Here is a 17,500-nt window from a genome sequence, read left to right as displayed (position 1 = left end):
TGGAGGCTCTCTCTCTCTCTCTGTTTCTGTCTCTCTCTATGTCTGTCTCTCTCTTTCTCTTTCTCTCTCTCTCTTTACCTCTTTCCATTTCTCTCTCTTTCTCTCTCTCCCTCTCTTTCTCTGCCTATATCTCTGTATCTGTCTCTCTTTCTCTCTCTCTCTCTCTCTCTCTCTCTCTCTCTCTCTCTCTCTCACTAGCTCGCTCGCTCGCTGTCTCACCTCTACTCACTCCCGCCCACACTCCCTCTTCAGTTCGTGTGAACAAAGTTGTGAAAAATGAGAAATATGCGACAATGACAGGGAGAGCATGTCCGTCTCTTTTTCTTGGCATGTTCAATCCCCTAAAACGTCTGGAACCTGATCGTGAGCCTGAGTGTGCCTGGAAATCTGCCAAGGTTCCCCCCTAACCCCCAACTCCACTCTCACTCTCCTCCACACACACACACACATGTATATATAGACTAACACACGCACGCACTCACGCATGCACACAGCGTGTACTGTTTTTTTTAAACACCCAATTCTCGCCTTGAACAGTGTGTACGACTGCACAATAATCAATGATAAAAAGAGTATATGTATGATTGGATCAAACATATCAGGATATTAGCAATATGAGAGAAAGAAGAAAAGAATGAGAGAGAGAGAGACAGACAGAGAGAGAGAGACAGAGGGAGAGATCTCAGAGCTCAGAACGTTTTTTATTCAAGGATTAAAAGTTTAGGCATGGAGAGAGAGAGAGAGAGAGAGAGAGAGAGAGAGAGAGAGGTATATCTGTTACACACACGTCGCATCACAAACGGAAACGAATTACATAAAAAGAGCATCACCTTTCCAGTTTAATAAACCAAGATTGGCAAGCGTATAAATAAGGGGAGAGAGAGAGAGAGAGGAGAGAGAGAGAGAGAGAGAGAGAGAGAGAGAGAGAGAGAGAGAGAGAATACTCAGTTTCAGTTTCAGTAGCTTAAGGAGGCGTCACTGCGTTCGGACAAATCCATATACGCTACACCACATCTGCCAAGCAGATGCCTGACCAGCAGCGTAACCCAACGCGCTTAGTCAGGCCTTGAGAAAAAAAACGGTGAATAAATAATAGATAAGCTTACATAAACAAATAAATAAATAAATAATAATTATGATATAAAAAGGTAGTAGTAATGATAATAAAATAATAATAATAATAATAATAATAATAAATAAATAAATAAGACAGTAATGATGATAAATAAGCAAATAAATTTAAAACATGAAGACACACATTCACACATACACCCACACATGCATAACAGATATGCACCAAACATGCAGTTGCGTATGCAGAGAATACTCAACGAGTGTTTAGTTAGGAAACATGCTATACATAGCATGGCTAAGCGACAGTTATTCCGCTATTTCCTCTCTCTTCGCCAAACCCTACGAACCGGAAAAAGGGAAACGGAAACAGGCTGCACCCACCACGTCATCATGATCACAGACTTAAATACAACACAGCATTTATTTTAGGAATGTAATGCGACCATTGCAGTATAACGTGATGTAGATATAATAGACACACGTCACTGGCCAGCAGACGCACGAGATAGAAACAAAGAAAGAAACAAAGATAGAAACAAAGAAAGAAACAAAGATAGAAACAAAGATAGAAACAAAGAAAAGGAATGAAAATAAACAGCGGGAATTTTTATTTATTTTTATTTTTATTTTTTATTTTTTATTTTTTAAAGGAGGGAAAAACAGAGAAGTAATTTCTCTCTCTTTATTTCTCTTCAAGTTTTGTCACAACAGATTTCTCTGTGTGAAATTCGGGCTGCTCTCTCTCCCCCCAGGGAGAGCGCGTCGCTGCATTTACAGCGCCACCCATTTTTTTAATAATTTTTTCCTACGTGCAGATTTGTTTGTTTTTTTTATCGAAGTGGATTTTTCTACAAAACTTTGCCAGGAACAACCCTTTTGTTGCCGTGGGTTCTTTTACGTGCGCTAAGTGCATGCTGCACAAGGGACCTCGGTTTATCGTCTCATCCGAATGACTAGCGTCCAGACCAACACTCAAGGTCTAGTGGAGGGGGAGAAAATATCGGCGGCTGAGCCGTGTTTCGAACCATCGTGCTCAGATTCTCTCGCTTCCTAGGCGGACGCGTTACTTCCAGACCATCTCTCCATATCACGCACAGCACGCACAAACAACAACAACAAAAGTTTCAGGATTTGCATGTGTGGAAGGTTAAACCAGAACAAAAAAAAAATCAACAAGTGACACGGGAGAAAGACAGACAGACAGACCGACAGACAGAGAGTTACCGAAAGTCAGAACTTCAAGACAGCAGCGTCAAGCAAGCACACGGCAGTAACCAGGTCAAAGAAGAGCTCAGTGACGCACACGATACGGCCAATCGTCTGTCCTCTCTCGACACTTTATGACACAGGCCTGGTGGTGGTGTTGTTGTCTTTCCCCTGTTACAGGAGAGAGGGGGAGAGTTGGTGGGGAGGGGGGGGGGGGAGAGGAGGGGCATGCGAGAGAGAGAGAGGGATAGAGAGAAAGACAGAGAGAGAGAGAGTGATGGGAGCAGGCACGAGACAGACAGACAGTCGTGAGGGAGATAGAGAAAGAGAGAGACAGGTAGAGAGAGGTAGAGAGGCAGACAGAGACGCAGGCAGACACAGAGAAACAGACAAACACGAGAGTGACAGAGACAGAGACAAAGACAGCGAGTTAGTCACGGGAGAGAGAGAGAGAGAGAGAGAGAGAGAGAGAGAGAGAGATGTGAGGAGACAAGAGATACAAAGAGAGAGAGAGAGAGATGTGAGGAGACGAGATACAAAGAGAGAGAGAGAGAGAGATGTGAGGAGACAAGAGATACATAGAGAGAGAGAGAGAGAGAGAGAGGAGGGCAGACAGACAGGCAAAAGATAAGAAATACAGAGATTTTGCCGAGAAAACTGAAGCCTGGCTATAATGTACCCCATCTCTGTCGAAAATCGACTCGAGTACCCACTCTTTGAGACTCAAAGAGCAGCAATTAAAGGCAGTTTGGCCGTGGTGATCGCCCGATTCTGTGAGCGACGTGTGTCCCTGTGGATTTTCACGTGCTGTGGCCGCGAGAGAGAACTGCGAACGTTGTGAGCGAACGAATTGTCGGTTTTTTTTTTTTTCTGAGGGTAACAGAGTGAGCAATGTCATCCAGCCCTCGAAGATGGTGAATGTAGACAATGGGGGAGGGAGGGTGTTGGGGGGGGGGGGGGGGGGGGGCGGAGGGGGCGGAGAAGACTTCAGAATATCAGGATAAGGAAGAGGGAAGTAAAAAATAAAAATGAAAAAAGGAGAAAGAAGACTTCATTTGTATCAGAACAGCTTAGAAGTTGTAAAGTATTTTTACGGATTTGTCTGCATTGCACACACACACACACACACACACACACACACACACACACAGGGAGAGAGAGAGAGAGAGAGAGAGTGTGTGTGTGTGTGTGTGTGTGTGTGTGTGCACATACGTACATCTATACACATACACACGCGTGCGCGCGTTCTGAGTCATACAGAAATTCAAAGAAGCTGCGCTGGGTTATGATAAAGACGCTTCTCTTATCTTTATTGTATGTGCTGGAACATGTTCACTGGTATCGGTCTGAGCTGTCTGCGACATGAAAAACAGGAAGCATGAGGATGTTACGTATGCTGTTATGACATGCAGCAGATGATTATTACCCTCATGGGATGCCGAGGTGTTATCCCCAGTTGTCTGGAAAATATGTCATACCCCGTGTGATGCTTAATGGATCAGATAGTATGTCATGGAGTGTGTTGCTTTGCAGGGGTTTTTATTATTTTCAGATATGACTGTGTGTGTGTGTGTGTGTGTGTGTGTGTGTGTGTGTGTGTGTGTGTGTGTGTAAGTGTGTGTGTGTGTGTGTGTGTGTGTGTCTGTGTGTCTACATGCTATATAATTATAATGGGCGTTTGTGTGCATGCATGGATGTATGTAGGGAGAGGTTGGGGGAGAAACGTATGTGAGTATGTGTGTGCGTTAGAATATTTTTTGAGATAATGATATTAATGAAGTTTGGTAACTTGATTTGTTAAATATGTTTGGTTGTTGTTGTTTTTTTGTTGTTGTTTTTTGTTTTTGTTTTTTAAATCATACCTTCCCTCAAATCTGAATTTCCTTGTGTTGCTCAGTTAATATTTTATTCAAATGGTTGCGAAAATGTCAGTACAAGAAACAGTTAATCTGACAATAAATGGTTTCAGTCAGTCAGTGTCTACATGCCTCTGGGTGTGTATGTGTGAGTGCGCACTGGCATGTATGCGCGTTTGCAAATTCGCCAAGCGGTTATGACCCGCTTTTTGTGCACCATTTGCGTCAAGTGCAGATTACAATAAGGACATTTTACGTTTCTGCACCGGGTTGCATGTTAATCGCGTTACACTTAGCTCTTGCGTTAACCACTGCCATGGATGTGCAGTGCGTCCTGAAAGACTGCACGTTTTCCCCTGCTTTCTTCCTCTGGTTATTTCCTTTGAAGAGGTTGAAAGATCATACAGCTGAGAGCGGTAGGCCTACTTTGAGATAACCTCCTCTCGCTCCTTTCCCTCCTCATTTGAACCTCCCTCCACCCCCCTCCCCGCTCCCCCTTAAGGTCCGTTTATACAGAGCGCGAACGCGAAAGCGAACGTGGTTTTTCGTCCTGGAATATTTTAGTCATTTGTAGAGGAACCGTTCAAATAGAGTGCGAACGCGAACAAATTTTTGTTCGCGCGAACGACCGCCTTGATTGCCCCCAGAGCGAATTTTCTCAGAAGGTCGCGCGGCTTTTTTGCTATCAACCAATCAGCAGGTACTTCCCTTGCATCATTTCCACAAATAGAAACTTGAACGCCTGACCGTTCCAAGAAAAAGCTAGGCACTAGCGTCAGTCTACTTTGCTTGTGAAGTTTGGAGAAGAATGGACAAGACAATGGACAAGACAGAAGCCATGATTCTTGAAATTGAGAAGAATCATGTACTGTATGACAAAGCAGACAAAGATTACAAAGACATCATGGAAAAAAAGAGACATATGGAAAGCAATTGGACAAAGTCGGACTGACAGGTATGTGATTGAAATTAATTTTATTTTACCTGTTTACCGTCGACGGTTTTCCGCGTTTTGGGTTCGTGCTCTATTTGAATGGCAAAACTGCTCAAAAGTCGCGTTCGCGTTCGTGTTCGCGTTGGACGCGTTCGCGTTCGCGCTCTGTATAAACGGACCTTAAATCTTTGTCTGCTTTGTCATACAGTACATGATTTCGCGTTCGCGTTCGCGCTCTGTATAAACGGACCTTTACCCTGAGTCATCCACACGCTACGTCCCCTCCAGCCTCTTCGCCTCCTCTCTCCATCTCCGATTGTCTCTGTTTGTCACTGTCCGTCTCCATGGGCATGATGTGTGTGTGTGTGTGTGTGTGTGTGTGTGTGTGTGTGTGTGTGTGTGCGTGTGCACGCGCACACGTGTGTGTTTGTGTGATGCATGCATGTTTATGTACGGATGTGTGTGGGTGTAACAGGGTGAAATCTAAATCCTTCACAGGTTGAGAAAGAGAGAGAGAGAAAGGTCCATGTTGAGTGTGTTTCACTGTGAACAGCTCATTGTTCAGTGTGGTTGCTTCACGTGCAAAAAGTTGGTTCATTATTGTCTCCGTCTTGGTTAGATTGTTGTGATGCGGCACAACAATCTTACATGAACAATATTTTGCATGTGCAGCAAACACATTGAATCATAAACTATTCGCAGAGAAACACATGCATGACATCTTTGAACTTGACAAAGATTTCGATTTCACCAACTGCGCTCTCTCTTTCTCTCACTCTCTGCATATGAGTGCGAGTGTGTGTGTGTGGGAGGGGGGAGGGGGGCTGCGTGCGTGCATGCGTGTGTGTGTGTGTGTGTGTGTGTGTGTGTGTGTGTGTGTGTGTGTGTGTGTGCACGCGTTTGCAAATTCGCTGAGCGGTTATGGCCCTCATTTTGTGCACCATTTACGTCCAGTTCAGATTACAATAAGGACATTTTACGTTTGTGCACAGGTGCAAGTTAATCACGTTACACTCAGCTCTTACGTGAACCACTGCCGTGGATGTGCATCCTAAAAGACTGCTCGTTTTCCCCTTCTTTCTTCCTCCGGTTATTTCCTCTGAAGAGGCTGAAAGATCATATGGCTGAGAGCGTGAGCCTACTTTTAGATAACCTCTTCTCGCCCCCAACCCTCCTCATTCGAATCTACTCCCCCCCCCCACCCCTCTTACCCTGCTTCATCCACACGCCACCTCCCTTCCAGCCTGTCCGCCTTCTCTCTTCATCTCCGCTTGTCTCTGTTTGCCACTGTCTGTCTTTGTCCACGCACATTGTGTGTGTGTGTGTGTGTGTGTGTGTGTGTGTGTGTGTGTGTGTGTGTGTGTGTGTGTGTGTGCGTGTGTGTGTGTGTGTGTGTGTGTGTGTGCGTGTGTGTGTGTGTGTGTGTGTGTGTGTGTGTGTGCTGACAACATTAAACTATAGCATGGTCCAGCCATAATCAAACTTATCCAACCTTTCTGTGTATACATGTGTGTGAATTTCTCTCCATGTCTCTCTCTGGAGAAAGAGAGAGAGAGAGAGAGAGAGAGAGAGAGAGAGAGAGAGAGAGAGAGAGAGAGAGAGAGAGAGATGTATACACAGAAAAGTAATAATAATAATAATGGTATTTATATGGCGCTGAATCATGTGCAGAGACAAATCAAAGCGCTTTCGCACCAGTCATTCACACGCATGCATAACTCAAAAAATGGAGAAACTGAAGACAAGGAAGAGGCAGGGGAGGGAGGCTATTTTGGGAAGAGGTGGGTTTTGAGGCCAGACATGAAAGAGCTGAGTGTGGAGACTTGACGAAGAGAAAGAGGAAGATCATTCCAATTGCAAGGTCCAGAGACAGAGAAAGAACGGCGGCCAACAGTCGAGTGTTTGAATCTAAGTATGCGAAAACAGCGTGGATCCGAAGCCGATCGTAGTGAGCGAGATGGAGTGTAGAGGTGAAGGCAGCCACAGAGATAGGAAAGGGCTGGTTTGTGAATACATTTATAACATAGAGTGCTGATCTTGCACTTTATTCTGTGTGAAATAGGGAGCCAGTGGAGTGTTGCAAAAGAGGAGTGATGTGCTCCACTCCCATCAGTAGCCAATATCACACCGTGGAATGTTCTGTTCCCAACCGACTCCAAAGCACCGAGAGTGGATTCAATATAGTGTGTCTCAATTTCGATTGAACACGTTTCTTATACAGACAGAAAACATGCCATATAATTTTTCACAGCAGAGCAGCAATAAGCTGTAAATTCTTTTCTTTCTGAGGACGAGTCGGGCAGCAGAGTTTTGCATGCGCTGAAGGGACTGAACGGAAGAAGCAGGCAATTTAGTTGGATAAGTTTGATTGGGACAAGAATATGATTTAGTTTAATGTTGTCAGAGCAAAGGTTATATATATATATATATATATATATATATATATATATATATATATATATATATATATAGAGAGAGAGAGAGAGAGAGAGAGAGAGAGATGCTGAGATAGATACTGAGATAGACAGACATCGAGAGAGAAAAAGGAGAGGCAGAGACAGACAGGTAGGCAGGTGGGTGGAGACAGAGGACGGAGGAAGATCAATCAATATCCATGCATGTTGTTGTTTTTCTTTCTGACAGCTCAGTCACACACACACACACACACACACACACACACACACACACACACACACACACACACACACGTGTGCCGCAACAGACGGAGGCCCACCCAAGAAGTGACAAACAGCCCACGTCAGTTCGGTGTGCAGCAGCAGCAGCAGCAGCAGCTGCGGCAGCCTGCAGCAGAAAGCAGAGATTAATTCCTCCCTGAATGCAGTATCATTACTGTATTGTTGTTGTTGTTGTCCGTGAAAAGGCAGCGCCGTTTGCAAAGGGTATCATCCCCGTCTCACGCCGTGGCTGACTGACTCAGAGCATTCATGAGAGTGTTTGATTTAACTGGCTGGTCGAACGCTGGTCAGCGAGGCAAGTGCACTGAGCAACCAACCATTCGCGTCATCAGTACATGATGTGTGTGTGTGTGTGTGTGTGTGTGTGTGTGTGTGTGAGTGAGTGTATGTGTGTGGTGTGAGTGTGTGTGTGTGTGAGAGAGAGAGAGAGAAAGAGTATGTGTGTGTGGTGTGAGTGAGAGAGAGAGAGGAAGAGATAGATAGAGAGAGAGAGTGTGTGTGTATGTGTGTGTGTGTGGTGTGTGTGTGTGTGTGTGTGTGTGTGTGTGTGTGTGTGTGTGTGTGTGGTGTGAGTGCGGGTGTGTGTGTATGTGTGTGTGTGGTGTGTGTGTGTGTGTGTGTGTGTGTGTGTGTGTGTGTGTGTGTGTGTGTGTGTGTGTATGTGTGTGTGTGTGTGTGTGTGTAGGAGGAGGAGGAGAGGAAAGTGTTGACATAATCAGCAGTCCTGTGATTGCTGTACTTACGTCGGGTGTCTGTCCGTTCTCGCTGCACACCACCACCCTCCCTCTTTTTTTTTTTTTTCTTTCTTTTTTTTTTGTTAAGTAGAGGTGGTGGAGCGTATATGGATCAGTCCACAAGCGTTTGTCGCCTTCTTTGAAACTGATGATTGGATACTGACACCAACACTGAACTGTGATTATCTGCGTTGTTTTTTTCTTTTTTCTTTAATGCCGTAATAACTGTATAAAGAAATCACAACAGCAACACATATCAGTGATTGAAGACATTTTGTTAAAGTATTTATGAATACATTTGAGTATTATCGGTTAGAAGGGGTGGGAGATATGAATGAATGGAGGATTGTGGGAAACTGGGCAAATGACGGTGAAATGAGGGTGAAATTTGAAAAAAAAAAATCTAAATACAATTACAGGAAATTACTTAAAGGACTTTCGTAAAAGAGAAGTCGTTAAGCTGACAAGCGAAACAACTGATAATGAATGCAAAAAGTCAAAAACATCAACGTTCTCAGTCACTTGTGAAGACACACACACAAAACATGTTGGCGGTTTAATCGCACTTGTTTACACACTGTCGTGTTGGTCTTTCTGAGCATATGACTTTAGAAGTTATTGCTAGTGAAGTGTTATTATTATTGTTTGTTTGAAAAAACCAAACCCATTACTATCATCAGTATCAGTTTAAATATTATTATTTTGATCAATATCATCATCATCATTATTCTTGCCAGAGGTTGTTCATGATGCAATGGTAAAAGCAGGGGTGGTTTCACATTTACAGAGGCGTCAAAGTGTGCAGCCTGATCCTTATGCGCTACACTACATCTTAATGAAATGAGGAGGGAGATGGGAGGGGGTGGGGGGGGGGGGGCGAGGGAGGGAACAGATGCCCCAGACCTACATACCTATACACCCGATGGTCAGGCCTTGAGAGTCTACCAAATGCAGGAAAAGTAAGTATATGTATATGTATATATAGACAGACAGATAGATAGATAGATGGTCACTTTCGTTCGTTTTATTTTTGAAAAGGCAGAGAGAGAGAGAGAGAGAGAGAGAGAGAGGTTTATTGTTGGGCTATGCCATTTCAGAAATGGAACAGGTTGGATGGGGTATTGATCAAACTGATGAAAGGAAAGACGTTCTTCACAAAGCACAATGACTTCCGTTCAGTCCAGACACGGATCCAGGCAGTTTTGATTTGGGTGCTTCATCTCGTTCAAACCGATCAAAGGATCCGTTCGTTTTTTGCTGTGATCTTTCTAAACAGAGAAAGAGGGAGAGAGAGAGAGAGAGAGAGAGAGAGAGAGAGAGAGAGAGAGAGAGAGAGAGAGAGAGACGGAGAGAGAGAGAGAGAGAGGGAGGAGAGAGAGAGGGAGGAGAGAGAGAGAGAGAGACGGAGAGAGAGAGAGAGAGAGAGAGGGAGGAGAGAGAGAGAGAGAGACGGAGAGAGAGAGAGAGAGAGAGAGAGAGAGAGAGAGAGAGAGAGAGAGAACTCAGAGCTCAGAACGATTTTTATTCAATGATTAAAAGTTCAAGCATGGGGAGAGAGAGAGAGAGAGGGAGAGAGAGAGAGAGAGAGAGAACTCAGAGCTCAGAACGATTTTTATTCAATGATTAAAAGTTCAAGCATGGGGAGAGAGAGAGAGAGAGGGAGAGAGAGAGGGAGAGAGAACTGGAGTGGGAGAACAACGAATCCCCCGAAATTTGGAATGTTTCGGTCTGTTGCGGGAAAGAGGATAGGGGTTGAACAGCTTCGCAGATATATCAAAGGCAGTCTTGGTAGAAGAATCTGATGGAGATTTTTGTTGACGGTGCCAAAATTTGACTTCGTTTCAAATTAAAAAAAAGGTGTGTGAGAGAGAAATACGAATACATCTGGATGTAGCAAAGATGTGGGGAATCAAGAGTAGTGTTTGTTTTTTTTGTTTTTTTGTAAGTCTGTTCTGATGGATGGGATAAACAACACTGGTCCAGGAAAAGTAATTGTACGGTTGTGTGTGTGTGTGTTGGGGGGAGGGGGAGTGAATGAATGAATGTGTGTGTGTGTGTGTGTGTGTGTGTGTGTGTGTGTGAGGGAGGGAGTGGGGAGAGGATCAGTCACTGTCCATGTTTTTCTGACAGCTCACACGTGCACGTATTATAGTGCGCCCACGCAATTTCCGGAGCAGCAAACGGAGATGAATTCCTTTCACCTGTTTCTTTTTTTTGTTTTGTTTTGTTTTTTTGTTTGTTTGATTGTTGTCCGTTGCAAGGCAAACCGTTTGTTTTGCGTATCCTTGGCCACAAGGATAGCATTTCCGAGATGTGTTGGACAGGTCTGACGCGGGAGGCATTCAGCACCACGTCTCCTCCCTGCAGGTGGAGAGGGGGGGGGGAGAGGGGGAGAGGAGAGGTTTGACAGACATCAGCAAACCTGTCATCCTGCAGGCGCGGGCTTTAATGTCACAGCCAACGGTTTGTTCCTGTCTGTGTTGACAGTGTGACTGGCACATGTTTACATGTCTGTCGCCGCGTTGGCTGTCAGTGCTGTGCTCGCGGGGGGGTCGTGGTGTTGGTGAATGTCTGTCTGAAATGTTAGTGTTTGTGATACACCGGTCAAAAGAAACTGTGGGGACGAAAGTACAAGCTGACAAGATAGCGTTTATGATACAGGGGGTCAGAAGAGGAACTGTGCAACGTAAAGTATGAGGAAACAAAATCTGACTTAAGACTGTTGTTCCATGTATTGTATTAACAGAGGCAACATGCTACTTTTGTTACTTTTGTAAACGTGGTGGAAAAAAGCCTTGGAAGACTGTTGCCGAAGGCAGTCAGTCCCTGTGCTGCTGTTGGTAAAAGGCAGAGTCTGTTCTATGTTGACGTGGGAGACTTATTTCTGAACCCATTTTCCTTATTGCCACAGAAGAAAACACAGCCATCGTTTGTGTCGACACTCAAGACACACCAGAAAACTGCACCCAGTTAGTTATCGACTGGAAAGAACTATCGCATTCCTGAAAAATACCGGAAGCTGCAATCGTTAATGGAAACTGAAGCCCAGCTGCATTGGCTGCAAGGAGAAGGGAAACTTGTGCGTTCTGCGTCGGAGGTGGACTATAACATGGTCATGGTTTGGGGATGATCGGACGGTCGTGGGTGTTTGTTCCAATGCAGCTTTTGAAAATGTGATCATCAGTTTGTGTATATACGTTTGTGACTGTACAACGAAGTTCAGCTTAGTTTCTGATGGGCGAAATCAAGACACGAAATTCAAGTCAATCATTTGCACGAGACTGAACATTTCTTGGTGAAGAAACCTGCTCAGGCATTTCAATAGGAAATCACTGAGGGTGTTTGGGTGTTTAGCTGACATCAACAGTTGTCAGACAGTTTGTTTCGTATTTACCCTCTTCGGGACATAAACTTGACAAGGACTCCGAGGAAATCTACACAATGGCTATCACACTCAAGCGAAAGGTGAAGTCTTAGTTCCTATCTATGCTGTGCTCTACTGTTATAATTATGTGCTATTTTGTCTCTGTTCCTATTTTCCTTTCTCTACTCTACTCCAATAATGCTGTGCTATTGTGTCTGTTTGTCTTATATTTCATCTGTTTGCATTTAACCCTTTATAAAACATGTGTTATCTGTCTGTCTCCAAATATCTCAGTATCCTTTCTCTTGTTCATAGAGATGGAGATATAGCACAGGACAGAAATGAATGGGAAACAACAGACACTGGACGTGCAGCACAACAAATAAAACAAGAGAGGCAATGCCTTCAAGACTCACTTGTGATAAATTACGTCCCCTAGCATTAATTACAGAGTAATTTCCCTTTTTTACTATATGCACCAAAACGTTTGCAAAATAAATAAAAATTCCATGCTTAGCAAAAGAAGTTCCTGTTTGAACAAAAAATGATAGTAATGACTCCTCTTGTTGTTGTGTCAGAATAAGAGGTCAAAGTGCCAAGTTTAGAGAATACAAAAAAATATATAAATATAACAGTAAATGCAGTTTGCATATAATTAGGCTTTTTTTGTGCCCATCCCAGAGGTGCAATATTGTGTTAAAGATGACTGGAAGGAATTGAATTTTTCCTATTTTTATGCCAAATTTGGTGTCAACTGACAAAGTATTTGCAGAGAAAATGTCAATGTTAAAGTTTACCACAGACACACACACACACAGACAACCGAACACCGGGTTAAAACATAGACTCACTTTGTTTACACAAGTGAGTCAAAAAAAAAAAAAAAAAAAAAAAAAAAAAAAGCACACAAACATATCCAAACGGTTCTCTCCCTTTATTTCTCTCTCCTCTTCAGTATGTGTGTGATTCATGTTTGCGTGAGTCCCTTCCCCCCCCCCCCCCCCCCCCCCCCCCCCCCCAAAAAAAAAGAGAGAGAAAAGGCAGCAAATGAAATGAGGAAATCAGTAATCATTTTTTGGAATGTATTGTTCTCAGTTCACTCAGGATTTGTCATGAAACCCTGAAGTTGACATACCGTTGCCAAGGTGTCGTATTTGGAAGAGAAGGTGCGGGGAGGTTGGAGATGGGAGAAGAAAAAGGAAGCTGAGTTGCTCGTAGCACGGATATGATAATGTTGATGATGATGATGTTTATATAATGTTCCATACATGCCGGTGTATCATGCAAATGAACGTAACAGTAACGTGTGCATCTGTAGGCTACTGTCTGCTACCTTCTATGGGGAGACGCAGTGACGCATGAGACACTTAGTTTTGATGACGACAGGGAGAAACTCAAGTACGACAAAAGAAGGAAAGAACACGAAAATCAAAACAGACAAAGAAGAAGAAAGACAGGAACAAACACAGAAAAGAAGCAACAGGGTGGGGGGGGGGGGGGTGGGGGGGGGGGAAGCAAAGAAATGGGTCATGCAGCACAGCAACAACAACAACAACAAGAAAGAAAAAAAAAGTGTCATGGTCGTGCGTGTGACGACGGTTGTAAAAATAAATCAATTCAAACTTCAGCAGGCGGCAAAGAAGACAGGAAGAATGATAGAATTATTGAAAAAAAACAAAACAACAACAATAACAAACAACAAAACACAAAAACCGCAGAAACAAACAAAATACCAAGAATATAAACGAACAGAGAAAAAAACTAAAGAAAGGAGAGAGGGAGAGAGAGAGAGCGAGAGACAGAGAGACGGGCGCTAGCAGGCGGCATACAATATCCAGGTCAAAGAGGTCTGACGCATACGATTCCAGCAATTTTGTCTTCTCTCGCCTCCTAATGATAAGCCTCTGTTGTTTTCCCCCTGTTTGAAAGAGAGAGGAGGGGAATAAAGAGGGGCAGGGAGAGAGAGAGAGAGAGAGAGAGAGAGAGAGAGAGATTGGGGGGGGGGATGGCGGAGGTACGGCGTAATGATAAAAAATTTAAAAAATAGGCGCGAATGAGAAAGGCAGAGAGAGAGAGAGACAGAGACAGGGAGAGAGAGTAATAATATAGACACGAAGGACAGAGAGACTCGAAGGAGAAAGGCACCAGAGAGACAAAGAGAGGGAGAGAGAGAGAGAGAGAGAGAGATGATATAAAATAGACTCGAAAGAGAAAGACACTAGAGAGACAAAGAGAGAGAGAGAGAGAGGGAGAGAGAGAGAGAGAGAGAGAGAGAGAGAGAGAGAGAGAGAGAGAGAGAGAGAGAGATGATATAAAATAGACTCGAAAGAGAGAGACTCTAGAGAGACAAAGAGAGAGAGAGAGAGAGAGAGAGAGAGAGAGAGAGTAATGATATGAAACAGACACGAAAGAGAGACACAGAGAGAGACAAAGAGAGAGAGAGAGAGAGAGAGAGTGAGAAAGAGAGAGTGAGAGTAATGATATGAAATAGACACGAAGGAGAAAGACACAGAGAGAGACAAAGAGAGAGAGAGATAGAGAGAGAGAGAGTGAGAGGGAGAGAGTAATGATATGAAATATACACGAAGGAGAGTGGCACAGAGAGAGACAAGAGTCATGACTGTTGCCTAGTTTCACGTTTCTCTGTCTCTCTGTCTCTGTCTCTGTCTGTCTGTCTGTCTCTCTCCATTTAAATTCTACCTTTTTTGTTTATTTACTTCTATATTCTAGGGTAAAAGGGGTGGCAATCTTTTCGTGGGCGATCCACGTCTGTTCAATTCACACAAGGACATTCAACGTATGGATTGAATGGAGGTGATCTGCTTTATATCTCGCGCTTCAGTTCTGTGGATTATTTCCCACCACCCATAATTTCCGCGCGCATACCCTCTTCTCCCCCCCCCCCCCCATAACCCCCCCCTCCCCCCAATACTCCCCCCCCCCCCCTCTCTGCCGGTTATCCCATTCTTTTCTTTGTCTTCAGCGTTTCACCGATGTCTGTCGAGGCCGCTGAAAGGTCTTGCAATGGAGTGTAATGCCTCGCCTTTTCCCTCGAAATTTTTGGTTGTTGTCTCTCCCAGGTTTGCTGGCAGTTCGTTGGTAATGATTTGGTAATAATGATCGAGTGCGTTGGTAATGATTTGGTAATAATGATCGAGTGTGTTGGTAATGATTTGGTAATGATGATCGAGTGTGTTGGTAATGATTTGGTAATAATGATCGAGTGTGTTGGTAATGATTTGGTAATAATGATCGAGTGTGTTGGTAATGATTTGGTAATAATGATCGAGAGCGTTGGTAATGATGTGTTGGTAATGATTTGGTAATAATGATCGAGTGTGTTGGTAATGATTTGGTAATAATGATCGAGAGCGTTGGTAATGATGTGTTGGTAATGATTTGGTAATAATGATCGAGAGCGTTGGTAATGATTTGGTAATAATGATCGAGAGCGTTGGTAATGATTTGGTAATAATGATCGAGTGCGTTGGTAATGATTTGGTAATAATGATCGAGTGCGGTTGGTAATGATTTGGTAATAATGATGGAGTGCTGTTGGTAATGATTTGGTAATAATGATCGAGTGCTGTTGGTAATGATTTGGTAATAATGATCGAGTGTGTTGGTAATAATTTGGTAATAATGATCGAGTGTGTTGGTAATGATTTGGTAATAATGATCGAGTGTGTTGGTAATGATTTGGTAATGATGATCGAGTGTGTTGGTAATGATTTGGTAATAATGATCGAGAGCGTTGGTAATGATTTGGTAATAATGATCGAGAGCGTTGGTAATGATTTGGGCCAAAGTGATGCGGGGACTGTGATGTTGCCTGTGTTGATTTATTTGCACGTACGTTTATGTCACTTGTTCTTGAATTTCTATATTCTTTTGTAAAGTGCCGTGAGTCCCATCTGAGATGGGGGTACCACGCCATGTAAGCTTCCATTCTAGTAGTTGTAGTAGTAGTTGTTGTTGTAGTTGTTGTTGAAGAAACAAGACACATTTTGATCATACAATTTCCGCTTCTCAGGGAGGTGTCAGTGCGTTCGGACAAATCCAAATTACACCACACTACATCTGCAAGGCTGATTCCTGACCAGCAGCGTAATAATCCAACGCGCACAGATAGACAAGCCTTGAGTGCATGCATGTGTACTTATCCGAGTGATTTCTTCTCCATGATTTTGCCAGAGGACTACACTTGTTGCCTTGGGTTCTTTTTCAGAGCGCCAAGAGCGCATGCTGCATTGCACATGATTACCTTGGTTTATCCGTCTCATCCGAATGACTGACTCGGCGCTCGTTTGATTTTCCTGAACTTGGGAGAGAGGGCGAGAGGGGAATTGAACCCGGCAGACCCTCACGAACACTGTGCTGGCAGCTGAGCGTCTTGACCGTTCTACCAACATCCTCCTTGCACGTACAGTAGGAACCTCGTTTCGTGATGTCCCTCCGTGGGCGCTGATGGACTTCTTGAAAGAAGTGAACAGTTTTAATCAGATTTGAAGGTTTTAAACTATGGAAGGTTTTTTAAACTTTGAGTGGAAAGCTTAAAGTGGTGACTTGTTTTTATTGTGTTTTTATTTTGTTACTCTTGTAGTAGGTATTAACGTGGCAACAGCCTTGAGATGGCCGTAGTGGTCGGCGAGGCTCTAAGCACCATAATTTGATTTGATTTGATTTGATTTGTACAGTAGGAAGGTGACGGGTGGAACGAACATTGTTCAGAGAGACACGACGCACCATTTACACAGCACAACCTTCAGCTGTACACGGGTGAACAAGTGTTGGTAGCTTCAGAGGTCTCCACACACGAGAACAACACAGTACAATAAATCTATATTTCCAGAGCTAAATGCATTTTTCAACCCTCTCAGGAACATCCGTACATCAGGTCTCTCAGCGTCACTGACACAGTCCTTTCGGGACAATGGATGCAAGGTATCTCAGTTTTCAATGTGTCAAAGTGTTCAGACTGGTCCATATGCGCTGCACCACGTCTGCGTTGATTGAAGGAAAAAACAGATGCCTGACCTTCTCATAAAACCCATCGTGCTGGTCAGGCCGTGAGAGTCTATCCTGATGGAGTCTCCCGCCGGTCCGACGGATGAGTAGGCAGGCAGGCTTATCTGTCGGTGTGTGTCCTCATATGGGAGAAGAGGCCGGTTCTGGATGCGCAGCACTTCCCACAGGTGTTGCAAGGGAAAATATCTCCAGAAGTTGAACCCTGCTTCCTTCGCTCACGCTTCTCCTTGATGGCCAGCATTCTCTTGTTTTCAAACGTCTTTATGCCACTAGAGCACAGCATCCTCCAGCGACAGCGGTCAAGGGCATCAGTTTCCCAGGAAGCGATGTCTATGTCACAGGCTTTGAGGTTTGTCTTCAAGGTGTCCTTGAAGCGCTTGCAGGGTATTCCAAGTTCACGGTGGCCTTCCTAGGTTTGTTTAAATAAAACCATTCACATAAAATCAAACAAATTTCTAAAACAAAATGAATGAGAAAATGCTTTAAGATATGATAATGTAAACGATACGTTGAAGGCCGATACCAGCGGAGTCTCGCCTCTGATGGACTGATTGAAACAAAGTATCCAGGGACATGCAGACGATTTTTTTTTTCTGGTGGAACTTGAT

The 17,500-nt window shown here is 43.9% G+C and overlaps 1 protein-coding gene across 3 annotated transcripts in view; it reads left to right on the top strand.

Annotated features, from left to right (window-relative positions):
- The window catches only part of LOC143294059 (guanine nucleotide-binding protein G(o) subunit alpha-like), a 184,960-nt gene that overhangs the window by 124,739 nt on the left and 42,721 nt on the right, over positions 1 to 17,500 (top strand). The window contains exon 1 of one of the 3 annotated variants that reach the window (XM_076605475.1): positions 10,984 to 11,965. The exons of the other annotated variants lie outside the window; for them this stretch is intronic. Within the exon in view, the coding sequence (XP_076461590.1) occupies positions 11,942 to 11,965 (24 nt within the window). The 5' untranslated portion in view covers positions 10,984 to 11,941. Of the gene's footprint in view, positions 1 to 10,983; positions 11,966 to 17,500 lie in introns of those variants that run through there. 3 annotated transcript variants of the gene reach the window in all.

The sequence above is a fragment of the Babylonia areolata genome, chromosome 19, assembly GCF_041734735.1.
Source record: "Babylonia areolata isolate BAREFJ2019XMU chromosome 19, ASM4173473v1, whole genome shotgun sequence".
NCBI classification, from domain to species: Eukaryota; Metazoa; Mollusca; class Gastropoda; order Neogastropoda; family Buccinidae; genus Babylonia; species Babylonia areolata.
Note: the sequence above shows the minus strand (reverse complement) of the source record. Positions and strands in the feature narration are given on the sequence as shown.